General features: G+C 38.4%; 1 protein-coding gene across 2 annotated transcripts in view; it reads right to left on the reverse strand.

Annotated features, from left to right (window-relative positions):
- Nucleotides 1–14,680, reverse strand: part of Ric1 (RIC1 homolog, RAB6A GEF complex partner 1) — an 82,248-nt gene that overhangs the window by 39,521 nt on the left and 28,047 nt on the right. For both annotated transcript variants that reach the window (XM_059259142.1, XM_059259150.1), the window contains exon 4: nt 2,221–2,328. In XM_059259142.1, coding sequence (XP_059115125.1) covers nt 2,221–2,328 — 108 coding nt within the window. The remainder of the gene's footprint in view (nt 1–2,220; nt 2,329–14,680) is intronic.

Here is a 14,680-nt window from a genome sequence, read left to right on the forward strand (position 1 = left end):
GAAAGTCACTGTCTTGGTTAGGGTTTCTATTGCTGTGAAGAAACACTATGACCAAAAAGTTGGGGAGGAAAGGGTTTATTTGGCTTATATTACTTATCACAGTTCATCATTGAAGAAGTCAGGACAGGGGCTCAAACAGGGCAGGAACTTGAAGGCAGGAGCTGACGCAGAGGCCATGGAGGGGTGTTGCTTACTGGCTTGCTCCCTATGGATTGTTTAGCCCGCTTTCTTATAGAACCCAGGACCACCAGCAATGTGGCCCCACCCACAATGAGCTGGGCCTTCCTTCCCCCATCAATCACTAATGAAGAAAATGCTCTACTGCCTGCAGCTCTATCTTATGGAGGTATTTTCTTAATTAAGGCTCCCTCCTCTCAGATGACTTTAGTTTATGTCCAGTTGACATAAACTATACAACACAGTCATACAGTTGGAAGCAATTCCTCCCTTCCCTTTAATGGTGCTAGAACTTGACACTGGGCTTTGAGCATGGTGAAAACAGGCTCTACTACTGAGCTACACTTACAGTCCCAGAAATTCTTTTTGCAAATGCTTTTTCCTATTTCCATGTGTTACATGGCTTTACCACCAGGTGGAGGCATAAAACCAAGTTGGATTGTTCTACCTAGTTTGGTACCCACATATATTTAAAATTCCTTCTGCATCAAGTAATAGTCTATAAAAATTTTACGTGTGTGTGTGTGTGTGTGTGTGTGTGTGTGTAGGCCAAGTTGTGTACCGCTCTATCACCCTACACCTTACTTCCTTGAGAAAGGGTCTTCAACTGAACTGGAGCTAGGCTAGCAGCCAGCAATCCCTAGCAATTCTCCAGTCTGCCCATCACAGCACTCGAGCTTCAGCCTTGTACATGACTACGCATATTTTTATGTGGGTGTGAGTATTTGAACTTAGGTCTCATGTTTATGCAGCAAGCATTCTTACCCACTAAGCCATCTCAATTTATATTCTTCAAAAGGCTTCCATCCTGAGTAAATAAAATCTGAAGTGATCAGCAATCTTTGATCAACACAGTGAATAAGCTAAACTAAATTGTCCCAGCTTAGTCACATTTAAGCAAATAACAAAGACATTCTTTTCCATGGGAGGATTAAAGAAGAAGACAGACTAAACAGGGCAATGACAACAGCTCACCACTTGCAGGCCAATCTTGTACAGTTTATTCCAGTGTTATTTTAACAACAGAAACAATGCAAGAAGCCCTTTGTTAGAACTATAAATCAGAAAGGTCTTTTAAAAAATAGGAATTACATTTAGATAGTCCAATAGTTTCATTTTATAGTTATATGTTCAGTCTTTTTATTTTTTTAAATTGTTTCACATTTACTATTTATTTACCTAGTGGTTGGTGGGGAGATGCTTGGGCATGCCATGGAATGTGTTTGGAGGCCAGAGAACAACTTTGGAAATCAATTCTCTACTTCCACCATGTGAGGTAATTACATTCAGGTCATTACATTAGGCTCAGAAGCAAGCACTTTTTTTTTTTTAAACCAACAGAGCTATCTTGCTGTCCCCATGCCTCAATATTTTTAAAAGATACCTAGTTAAAAAAAAAAAAATCTCTTCCCCAAATCTGTCCATTAGTTTCTTGGTTGTGAGCCTAGCCTTTAACAGCTGAGCCATCTCTCCAGCCCTGTCCATTAGTTTCTTATGTGTTCTTCTAGAACAACAAATTTGTAATACCCTTTAAAACCAGATATTCTTATTACCATACATATCTTGCTTTTTACTCAACAGTTTATTTGGGGGAATGAGTCTCACTGTTTTCACAGCTGTATAGTCTTTGTATTAGTCACAATGCAGAGGACACAATAAGCAATTGTCTTAAGTAACAACCAAAAGTCAATCAAGAACAATTAAGAAAATAAAGTTAAATTGTAAAAGTCACTTGAAAAAAATCACTGGGTACTAATAGATTTTCGGTATTTTAGTATTTCTCACTGGTTGTCATACAGCCTTTATTCACACTGGAATCCAAAAGCTTAACTTCCAAGAAATGTATGGAGGCTGTAGAAAGGGACAGCTTATCTTTTCCTCAACATGTATGATTCTATCAGAATCTTTTTTAGTATGTTATATCATACAACAAACACTTAATATATAAATTTTGACACAAAAACAATTTTTTTGTTGGTCATGTGATTAACCAACATAGACTTTTGTGGTCAGAAAGTGCCAATCTTAACCAACATACTGTACCTCATGATGGGTGCTTGCAAATCCAATATTTTCTTCATTTCTAAATTTAGAGCTGGGGCACAATGTTCTTCCTTAAAATGAGGTATCCCCTTCATTTGTGGACTTCCTCTAAGAGAAAAAGCACAAGGCTGAGACAAAGATATTAAATTTGCTCCTACTCTGTACCTAATATACATTCAAGTAAACAAACATAAGCAAACTTACAGGTGTTCATCCTAAAGATTCACAAATGAACATCAAACTTGAATTCTACCACAGTAGACACATTTATATACAAACTAGATACAAGTAAGCTTGACTAATGTAACTTGTGTTGGGGGACTGAGGGAAAAATCACAGGAGGAGGGATGGAGGGAAGGGGAGATTATGGTGAACTCTCAAGAGAACCAACAAACATTTTGTTTAAAAAGACTAAAAGAGCTTCGCTAGCTAGGAAACCTCAAATGCACTATATCATTCCACATACTGCTGTGGGATGTTCTCTATGCTGTGAATGTGTTGTTCTGATTGGTTAATAAATAAAGTGCTGATTGGCCAGTAGCCAGGCAGGAAGTATAGGTGGGACAAGGAGAGGAGAATTCTGGGAACAGGAAGGCTGAGTCAGGAGTCGCTGCCAGCCACCGCCATGAGTACCAACATGAATGATACTGGTAAGCCACGAGCCATGTGGCAAGGTATAGATTTATAGAAATGGGTTAATTTAAGACAGAAGAACTAGATAACAAGAAGCCTGCCACAGCCATACAGTTTGTAAGCAATGTCTCTGTGTGTTTACTTGGTTGGGTCTGAGCAGCTGCAGGACTGGCGGGTGAGAGAGATTTGTTCTGACTGTGGGCCAGGCAGGACTGGAGAAAACTCCAGCTACAACATACAGCAGTGTATGGTCCAAACTGTTCATTCATTTTACCTTATTCCACACCCTATCTGTGATTCTTATTCTCTGGGGATTTATCAGAATTAATGTCAGATTCAGGGATGTAATTAGATATTTCATAAATAACTTGGCAATAATTGTGTGTGTGTGTGTGTGTGTGTGTGTGTGTGTGTGTGTGTATTTAAATCCATGGTGATTAATGGCTACATAAAAATATTGCTAGATCAATGCCAAGAAACTGAGCACACAGCTCATAAAGACTACAGAACTGTCTTGAATTTATCTCCACATGGCATGGGTGTATGCTATCACCAGCCTATTCTTCCTCAGTGCCTGTGCTGGGATTAATAGTTATGTATCTGTCTTTGGGTTTCTATTGACCTGTAGACGAAATTCTAAACAGTCTTATTAAGTAAGAAACACAGAGCCAAATACAGAGTTAAAAGCCCAAGAGGTCAGAGCACTAGCGAGGAGCCAAGACTACCTTTAGCTTACCACTCGCTGCCGTTGAGTGAGCTTCTCCTGTGTGACTGTCTTTTTATTGCCTTCCTGTTCTGCCTTCTCATTAGCTCTAAGCCCAGCCGCATGACTTCCTCGTCACTGCCTGTCTATACAGACCTCCTGGTCTCTATGGTTGGTACTGGGATTAAAGACTTGGGTCATCACGCTTGGCTGTGTTCTTGACCACACAGAGACTCTGCCTGCCATGTGATCAGATTAAGGGCGTGTGCTACCACTGCCAGACTTCTGCTTAATGGCTCGCTTTTACCTCTGATCTCCAGGCAACTTTATTTATTAACATACAATAAAATCACATTTTAACACAAATAAAATATCACCATAATGACCAAAGGTAACTCGAGGAAGAAAGGGTTTATTTTGCTTACATTTCCAGATCACAGTCCATCACTGAAGAAAGTGAGGGAAGGAACTCAAGGCAGGAACCAGGAAGCAAGAACTGAAGCAGAGGCCATGGAGGAACACTGCTTATTAGCTTGCTCATGTCTTACTCAGCCTGCTTTCTTATAGGCTGTATATAAGAAATTTTCCTACATGTAAGAACTCTTCCACATCAATCATTAAGCAAGAAAATGCTCTATATAGGCTTATCTATAGGCTGCTAGTCTTATGGAAGCATTGCCTCAACTGAGTCTCCCTTCTGAAATGACTATCTTATGTCAAGTTGACATAAAAGTAACCAACACAGTATCTTTTGTGGCAGCTATCAATCTTGTCAACAACTGGTCTGCTAACATCACTTCTCTTTTCAATCATCTACAATCCTGCCACTCAGTTTGTTAATACTACCACAGTTATATACAAAGAGTTCAACGAGACCCAATAACTTTTAAGGTTTCTGGTTTTTGTAAAAATTACTTTGTTGCTCAGAAACCCATTTTGCTTCCTTTTTAATTGTGAGTTTTTAATTTTTTTCACATATAAGCTTGATGGTGGCTTACTGTCATCTTGCTATTGCAGTGACCAGGAATATTTGATTCTTTCTACGTCTGACAGGCTAAGCTAGTTGATGTTTATCCATTCAGGTTTGTGTGCAGCTAGTATGCTTGGCTAATGTGGCAGTCTCTAAAAAGAAAATGAGTAATTTACCATAGTCACATTTAAGGTGGTAATCACGCATTTTTTCAAAGTAATGCTTAAAATTCAATAGTGTTGTAAGACTTATGAAAAAGGAAAAGCCAAAGTAGTCTCTGAAGGCTATGCTAAGAATAAGTCAACCTTGAAGAAAGCCCTGAGTTAAAATGGAGACATCTGAAAGAATGGTCGGTGTTTGGAACTCACTCTGTGAAAAGGGCGATGCTGATAATAACCTGAGTGCAGGGGATAAGTGTACAGGTTTTCAGCATATTTTTCTCTTGTATGTAGGAAAAATTCTTTACACATGCTCAAAGCAATATTTCCCTCTGTATCTTAAAGGCTTTGTGTCTCCACCTACAGTGTGTATGTTGGGATGTTTCACTATGTAACCCAGGCCAGCTTCAAATCTGTGATTCTCTTGCCTCCACCTCTCAAAATGCTATTACAATCGTATGCTACTGCGTCTGGGTACATTTTTTGTCTTTGACAATTTCATGTGTGTATATACTAAAATCTGGTCATTTTAACCCATTACCCCTTTTCATGCCCATTCTTATGGTGATGCAATATTCTAAAAGTGTCTCTTACATTCTAAGAGACTGGAACTTTTGCTGGACCTCACAACCAAAGTTAATAACATATCTTGAAATCATTAAGACTTAAAGACTTCTAGCCTATTGTGTACTCAGCCTGTTTAATTTGCCTTTAAGAGAACAACTGAACAATCAACCTTACTTGTCTTGGATTTCCCATGCAGTCAACTTTTATAACCTAAGCTATTGCATAGCTACAATCTTATGTACTGCCCCATGCCCTTGACCCAGATAATGCAGGTATATCTTTGCTGAAAGCCGCAGATACAGAAGTTCAAAGCAACTTCCTAAAACTTACCATAAAGGTTGAAAGCAACTATTTATGGTTACTGATTGATAAACAATGATGTGTTAACTGGTTTGTAGGGACCAGATGGAGCCAGCAACTTAATGCTTTGTAAAACTCTGTTAAAGACTTCTGTAAAGTATCTCATTCCTTCTTCATGTGATGTTTCCTATGCTGTTCTAAATATGTACTTAATATAAATGAAAATCTCTACTTTTCTATTCTAATGAGCTATTACATATTCACGTCAATAAAGAGCAATGAAAAAAATTAAATGTTTTGGTGGGGAAGGGTAGGTCAGTTACTGCTCAAATTTGTAATGACCTTCAGGAGTGACTAAGTTCCCAATGAACTTATAAAAACCAAGACTCAAATGAACCATAAAATTATGCATAAATTTTATATGAAAAAATTAATATCACCTTTAAATTCAAATACACTCTGGAGGTTTATGCCAGTGATACAGTTAACTGCTACAACACAAATTCAACAAGCTTTTGTTTGAACAAAGTCTCAGGTGCAGAGATCTCAAATACTATTAAGTACCACTTAAAGAAAATATTAATAGGGCAGATAACATAATGGATTTGGGGTATGGGATAGAAATTTCAAGAGTTCAGTTAATTAGAATCAGATGTGGTGGCTCAGGTCTGTGATTACACTCAGGTGGAGCATAAACGGAGTGCAAGGGCAGCCTGGGCTACAAAGTGAGATTCTGTCACAAAGCAAAGCAAAATAAAACAAAACAGTACAGTACAGGTGCAATTTTTTATACCGTGTTTTTCCCCCACAGAACTTACTTCAGGTCTGTCTTTTTTTCCAGCAAATAACTCAAATGTGTGTATCTATAAAACGCTCTTCTTTCTCATAAGTGTTTCCCTTGAAATATTAGTATGACTTTTCAGGACGTTTATTCACTTTTGTTCATTTATTTATTTTCAAATTTCTTTTTTTGCAGTGCTGAGGACTCCCAAGGCCTTGTGCATGCATGCAAGTGTTCTACCACTGGACTACCACTGACCTGCAGGCCCTGACATTAACTTTACTTATTTATTACTATCTTAGGCCTCTTAAATATCAGTTTATAACAAATGTCTCACAAATTTAGTGGGCATATAAAAAATAGTCAGTTATGGTAATGAGCATGAATTCTCAACTCTAAGATGGGCTTGAAATGGACTAGTCTTGATCTAAGGAGTTCTGGCTCTCCTAGCCAAACTTAAGGCTTTGGTTCTCCTTTCCCAGTTCTGAAGTTCAGAATGGTTTCTTTCTCTACATCACACATTTCATCAGTTGTAGATAATCTGATTTGGTTTCCTTTCTATGGGGAAAGACCTGCTGGGGGTTGAATGCAGGGCCTCACACATGCTAAGTCATACTTCATCACTGAGCTATACTAATGTAACTATTTACCAGTATGCCCATAATTAATGAAAGTGTTTCTGAATGAAATAGAATAATTTTAAATGTGCCTAAATATTCTCCAATAGAAAATAACTGAAAATGTTCAAACTAATGATCTTATAGGTAGTCATGTTTACTATTATAATGGTCCCAAATTATCCAGCCAGAAAACAATAAAAAAAAATGGACAAAATACACACACACACAAAAACTACGGTCATCCAATAGCAAGCAGAAGAATGATGATTTCAAGGCCAACTAGGGCTACAAAGTGAGAACTTGTCACAAACAGAAAACTGAAGAGTTTTCTAGCAAAAGTCACTTTCCAGACTACTATATACAGTGGGAGAACCCAAGTAGAACACAGAGGTCTCGCTAAGTTAAAGAAAGGAAAAGACTAACGTTCATGGACACAAATGTGTGGAGCAGAGCAGTAAAAGGCTAGAGCACAGAAGGAAGAGCTGTAGAACCTCCGTCCCTTACAATACTGGGTAGGAGGCCATTCGTACGAAACGCCACACCGAGTCAGACACAGGATAAACCAGTAACGTTTGGGATTCCCTGGAGGAGGGCTCTAGTTCTGACAAGCTAGAGGGGAGAGACCGTGGAAGACAGTCTAAAGTAAAGGCTCACTTCATCCTCATAAAGTACACAAACAAGCCTCAAACTGTTCAGAAGTTTTCCAAGTAACCTGTCACCCATAACAAACTTCACCATTCTTTAAAGGAAAACCACAAAACTCTTCCAAAGGAAAACATGAAGATCAGATACTCAACTATGTAGGATGATGCCAGTATCCAAACTAAAATAACTTAGGCATGTGATACGACCCAGTAATTCTATACATGGGTATTTATTTACTCAAGAAATATAGGACAAATGGAAAGTGAGATGAGATTATAATTTAAAAAAGCAAAATTCACATTTTAAATCTTTATACACTTCTCACTATTTTTGAAATAAAACATTGATTGCTACTATAAAATTTTATAGAGTGCTATGGAATATATCTGGAGGACTAGTGACTCCCTGAGTATAAAGGAGGACAAGAGAGCTGGGAAGAAACTTTATAGGATACAGCAGATGGTGGCTCTGAGTTCAAAAGCCGGGCCAGATGGCTCGCTTACATAAAATGATGGTGGGGAAGCATACCACCCAGGGCAAAGAACGGAGAAACACAGAAATTGTGACTCCCACCATAGTCTACATATGAGAAATGTAGGCTCCAAATTACATGCCAGAGACCTTGGACTTTATTTTGTGGCAAATAGAGAGTAATAAAAGTTTTTAAGAATCACATATTTAGGTCTTCTCTTTGGAAAAAATAACATAAAGGGTAGATTTCACTATGCAGGAGAGACTAGAAGAAAAACTAGTGATCAGATGATTCTAGAAGCACTGGAGAAGTGTAGTTAGTCAATGAAACTTGATTACTGAACAAATACAGGAAGTAAAGAGAAACAAAGAATTCGAAGTTTTCCACTTCATAGGACTACATAAAGGATTACTTGCAGTCAGGTTGGGTAAAGCAATTTCAGGTTTGGTTTGGCAGGAGGCAATAAGTATAGTTTAAACAACATGAATTTAAGGCTGCTACTGAACCACTTAAATTGATTTAATCGTAGAAAGGTAAACTTGGCACTCAAGAAATGATCAGATATAGACCTCATCTACTTACATACAGCACAGTTAAAGGCAAGAAAACACACACACACACACCCCACCTCTTAAAAACACTAAAGCATAATTCAAGTATTATAATTGAGAGTGCTGATTTAAACCCATTGACAAAGTCATGGAATAGATGGCATTAGTAACACTTACCTATCAAATAAGTAAAATGGATCTTTAAAAAAAAATACGCACGGCCGGGCGGTGGTGGCACACGCCTTTAATCCCAGCACTCGGGAGGCAGAGGCAGGTAGATCTCTGTGAGTTCGAGGCCAGTCTGGTCTACAGAGCGAGTTCCAGGAAAGGCTCCAAAAACTACACAGAGAAATCTTGTTTTGAAAAACCAAGAAAAAAGAAAAGAAAAAAGAAAAAAATACACACACTCACACACACACACACACACACACACACACACACACACACACAATAGCAACATAACTAATCCTAAAACCTAAGAAAAACCATGAGAAAATTTATATAGGGAAAGGGCAAGTAAATTATATGTTTAAATCATTTAGAGGTAAATTATAAAAGATAATAATAATCCAGGGAAAAAGTTACAAGTTCCAAACTAAAGAAGTCTTGTTGGGAATTAGGAGGCAATGGAAGAGATACGGGAAATATGCACTGGTAGGCTAAAATGGACTTTGTATACTGGCTCAGGTGTGAATGACAGGGGAGAGTGAGTTCAAGTACATGGTGGTTCTCTGCACAGAAGGGAACTGGCTCTACATTTTTCTAGGATTAAATTACTTAAAAAAATCACGATGTAGTATTTCATTTTTATAGTTAACTACATAAAAACATCCCTTCTTACTAATTATAAATCCTTTGTTAGAACCTAAAACTTCATTATTTTCTCACCCCAAAATGTCATTCCCCTAAGTGCATGCTGTGTTCCTCTCAAACTCCTTAAGATCCTTTTTTTATGTGTTATCGTCTCAATGAAGATCCTAAGGATTCAATTTCAAGCTGTAGTCCACTCTTCATTCCCTAACCCTGATGTATTTGTCTCCATAACATACACCATGTTATAATTATGCAAGCTATATAAGTAAAGCTGTTTTGTTGTCCCGCACTTCATCCCACGCTACATCTCTAGCAGCTAGTAGCTTTCACAGTTCCTGGAGACTTAAAAAAAAAAAAAAAAAGGCAGAAACTACAAGAGAACACTTATTCCTATGGCCTTTAATCTGGTGGTAACAACAACAACAATGTGCGGGGATCTACGAACTGGGTAGATATTTTAATAATTCTATCAGTCTTTGGATTCAGATGGCACCTTTGGGATATGGCTATGACAAGAGGAGTTTCAGAATTTAGGATTGTGTAATATTCTAACTCATCCTATTAATAAATGCTAGTACAATTACAATGTAAATGCTAATGGATGCATGAGATATGTAGAGCTCAAAAGCTAAAAATCCACATGTAAATCTACAGAACTGACACAGGCTAAAATCAAACTAGATATAGATGTTTTGAAACTCTCAAAGAGAAACATTTTTAAGACCGCTATCACCTATTTCCCAAATAACAAGGCACCTACTAGAAGGAAGGAAGAAAAATTAGTTAAAATTTTCTCTCTAAAATCCTAACACAGCTGGGCAGTGGTGGCACACACCTTTAATCTCATCATTAGGGAGGCAGAGGCAGATAGATCTCTGAGTTTGATACCAGCCTGGTCTACAGAGTGAGTTCTAGGACAGTCAGAGCTACACACAGAAACCCTGTCTCAAACAACCAAAACAAAAACCCAACCAAACAATAAAACGAAAACAAAACACCAACAACAAAAACTAACGCCAATGTCTCATTAGCAGTAATAAAAAAGTACAGTCATGTGCCACCAAAATGTTTCAATCAAAGATGGATTTCATATATAGTGGTAGTCCCATAAAATTAAACAGGGTGGGAAAATCCCACTGCTTAGTGATGCTGTAGCCACTGTTAACAGGAAGCACAATACATTCACCATGTGTTTGTAATGGTGCTGATGCTAATACAAACAAGACTGCTGAGTTGCCAGTTGTACAGAAGTGTATTCAGAGTTCCTGGTGTTGGCTACCTAAAGATGTCAAAACTGGGCTTATAAAAAAATGTAAAGGCAAGAGGGTTCCTTTCCTACTTTTAGATATGTTAGATACACAAGTATCATTGTACAATGGTACAAATATCACTGCTTATAGTTTCAGCATAGTAACATGCTGTCCAAGTTCGTAACTGAGGCTGTAATAGCTGTAGATCCATACACTAGAACACCTATATTTCTGGAAGTATATTCTATTCTGTAACACTGAGACAAATGAAGTGCCCTCAGGATGCATTTCTCAGACATGTCCTTGTCTCACAGTGATACATGACTATAAGCATATCCTAGGAAACTATAGTGTGTACATAACTAATTCTGGCCTCTTTTGTCTTCTCCGTGTGATGTGAGTTAGTGGACATTTCTGTCCCACAATGTAGGCTTCTTCTACCAAAAACAGCTGGAGTTTTGGAGATAAACTGTGGAAATTAACAACAGCTAATCTCAATTTCTTCTCTTTCCAACCAGTACTACTCACTGACAGCAAACTGGTAAGAAGTTTCACATATCTGATGAAAAGTGTTAGGAAGAAAGAGGTAAGGGAGAATAAGGTGAGAGCTTTAATAGTGATTGTTTTGGAAAAAATTTTTCCAGTGGAGAACTGCGTACCTATATGTTTAATATCAGTTAATTAAACATCCCAAATTTTAGTACCGTTAGTAAATTTTTGCAGAGCTGGTTATCAATTCCAAGGCCTTGCACACGCTAGACAAACAGACTAAACCATATTTCTAGCTCCAGTGAATGCTGGACTCAATAAAGCTGGTTAAAGAAAAAAAGAGGTTAAATTGGGCATGGTGTCATATGTCTGTATTCTTAGCTACTTCAGGGGCTGAGGTGGGAGGATTATCTGAGCCTATAAATTCAAGGGCAAGCCTGGGCAACACAATAAAGCCTTACCTCAAAAACAAACAAATAAATGTTACTAGTGGTGGAAAAATGATCACAGGAGGAGAGCTCTGCTATTAAGAGTACAGGAGTGTGGTGGTGATCGCCTTTAATCCCAGCATTCAGGAGGCAGAGGCAAGCAGATTTCTATGAGTTCTAGGCTAGCCTGGTCTACAGAGTGAGTTCTAGGCCAGCCAGGGCTACACAGAGACACCCTGTTTTGAGAAAACAAACAAACAAACAAACAAACAGAGCGATGGCTGGTTCTACAGTGAGTTCTAGACAGCCAGGGCTATATAGAGACCCTGCCTCCAAACCAACCAACAAACACACAACTACAAAAGAACCCAAGAGTACATGAGAACTAATTTGTTGAAATTATTTTCATTATGAAGAAATAAGCAATTTCAAAATCTCCTAAACTCATATTTAAATATAGTTAAGTAAACAAATTTCAAAGCTAAACATAATTATTTCTAATTTATCCACGTCAAAGTTTCCATCAAAAATTTCACAGTGAATCTTACAATGCAAAAAAACGTTAAAGCCTTCAGCCAGTCTACATATTGGTAAAGATAAAGAGAGATTTCAATATAGGGTGGAACTTATAAAGATACAAAAGGCAAACAGAACATCAAAGAATGACATCTGAAATGAAAGAAGTTATTTAATAAGACTGCCATCATTGTTGAAGACTGCCTCCCTGCATCTACAAGAATGCTAGGAACATTAGGTGGAGGTATCTGAGCTGCGTGCCCAGCTGGAGTGTAATGGAAATCATGTGGAGTCTGAGGTTAAGATGCTGTCATGTAATACAGGAAAGCTGAGATGCTCTAGAAATAAAGTCCATGTGATGAACTCCTAAGATGTAGAGAGAAGAAACAAGAGGCAGGGCTACTTCTATAACTGAAGAGGACACAATTATCTGCCAGCCTTTGTTATGCTGCCTCTATCTTCAGGGGCTATTGCAAACCTTTCCCATTCTTTCTTTTTTTCTATTTCTTATTCCCCAAGTCTTAAGAAGCAGGAGATTGCTGGATGAGGCAAACAGGGTTGAAGTATGTAGTATCAGAGACTAAGGAGTACGGACTGTGGAACTGTAACACCATGTCTGAATCCTGGCTCGTCTGTGACTGCATCAGCTTGTGTTAACGGGCAGCTTTTCTGTGCAGCAGTTTGGGCAACAAGTATCTTAAATTATATAGGTGTTTACAATAATACACATGGCAACATCACCAAAACCACTTTTTTCACTCTCCTCTGACCATTACATGATCACAACTTTTCAGGTTTTAAAATCATGAACTCTAGCCAGGCGGTGGTGGCGTGCGCCCTTAATCCCAGTACTCAGGAGGCAGAGGCAGGTAGGTGGATCTTGAGTTTGAGGACAGCCTGGTCTAAAGGGTGAGTACCAGGACTCTGGACCATTGCACAAAAAATCCCTGTCTCAAAAAACAAACAAACAAAAAATCATGAACTCCTAACCACCAACTCCCCAAAAAGGTACTTTTGCTAGCATTCTTTTTTTGTTTTACAAATGATTTCTTCAGAAAACTTACTGAAATAAGTAACTCTAGAAAGTACTGGAGTACACAAATACTGCAGGCGGGATTTAGTCAACAGAACCCTATTTGTACCAATAACTCATAGAATAGCTACTATAAGTCATATTCTCGCAAAGTAAAAAGATTACGTGTATTTTATTTTCTATTTTTTTTCTGGAGAGAAGAGCTCGGCCTATGTGCCTCTCTCTCGGGTCTTTTTTTTTTTTTTTTTTAAAGATTTATTTATTACGCATACAGTGTTCTGTTTGCATGTATCCCTGCAGGCCAGAAGAGGGAGCCAGATCTCATTACAGATGGTTGGGAGCCACCATATGGGTGCTGGGAATTGAACTCAAGACCTCAGGAAGAACAGCCAGTGTTCTTAACCTCTGAGCCATCTCTCCAGCCCTATTTTTTTTTCTTTTTAACTTACTTTAAAAACACTTTTTGAGACACTCATACACGAGGACTATGTCTACATCACTCCTGTTACTCCCCCTTCCCCCCTTCCAGCTCCTCTCATGTTCTACCCTCTACCAAATTCTTAATTATTATTGTTACATAGATAAATACACACATGGTATATATACAGCCTCTCATGTTTATTTAGCATTCCTTGTATGGACATGTGTCCGGGGCTGACCACTGGGACCGGACATCCTATGCTAGAGCTTGTCCTTGGAGGAAACTGATTTTCCCCTTCCCAGCAGTCACTGACCACCTGTAGTTATTCATCTAGGGGCAGATCTTACGGACTTTCCCCCATCTACTTTGGCATGTCAACTGGTATTGTCATTACTGTTGAGAGTTCATGGGTGCATTTTCCCTGTCTGTCACGTCTAGGGAGCACTATCTAGCAGCAGACATCCTGGTTGTCCATGATGGTTGTTTTCTGAGTTTTACACACACTTAATGTTAATCATTAAATTATTTTTACATGTAACAAGTGTGATTTACCTATGTGAATATACTGATTATAAAAAGATGATATACCACTGAAGTGCTGTGCTGGCTAGACAGAAATTAGAGTCATTTGGGAAGAGGGACTCTCTGCTAAGAAAATGTTCCTACCAGACTGGCCTGTAAGCAAGCCTGTGGGGCATGTTCATGGCTGATGATTGATGTGGGAGGGTGCAATCTATTGTGGGTGTGCAACCTGTAGGCAGGTGGTCCTGGATGGTATAAAAAACCAGGTGGCAAGCCATGAAGAGCAAGCCAGTAAGCAGCATTCATGTATGGGCTCCTGCCCTGACTTCCCTTCACGATGGACTGTTCCCGGGACATAAAATGGAAATAAGCCCTTTTCCCCCAAGTTGCTTTTGATTATGGTGTTTTATCATAGCAATGGAAACCCTAAAGATCGTATTTCATTAATTCTATTATATAAAACTTTTCTTAAATTATTTAACATACAATGAGAACTTGGAAAAGTTCAGTCAAGTAAAATAGGCAATAAGATAGGCAGAAATCACTTCATAGAAACGAAGAAAAGCCCAAAATGTCATTGTCTTTTGT

This window comes from Peromyscus eremicus, chromosome 1 (assembly GCF_949786415.1).
Source record: "Peromyscus eremicus chromosome 1, PerEre_H2_v1, whole genome shotgun sequence".
Taxonomy (NCBI): domain Eukaryota; kingdom Metazoa; phylum Chordata; class Mammalia; order Rodentia; family Cricetidae; genus Peromyscus; species Peromyscus eremicus.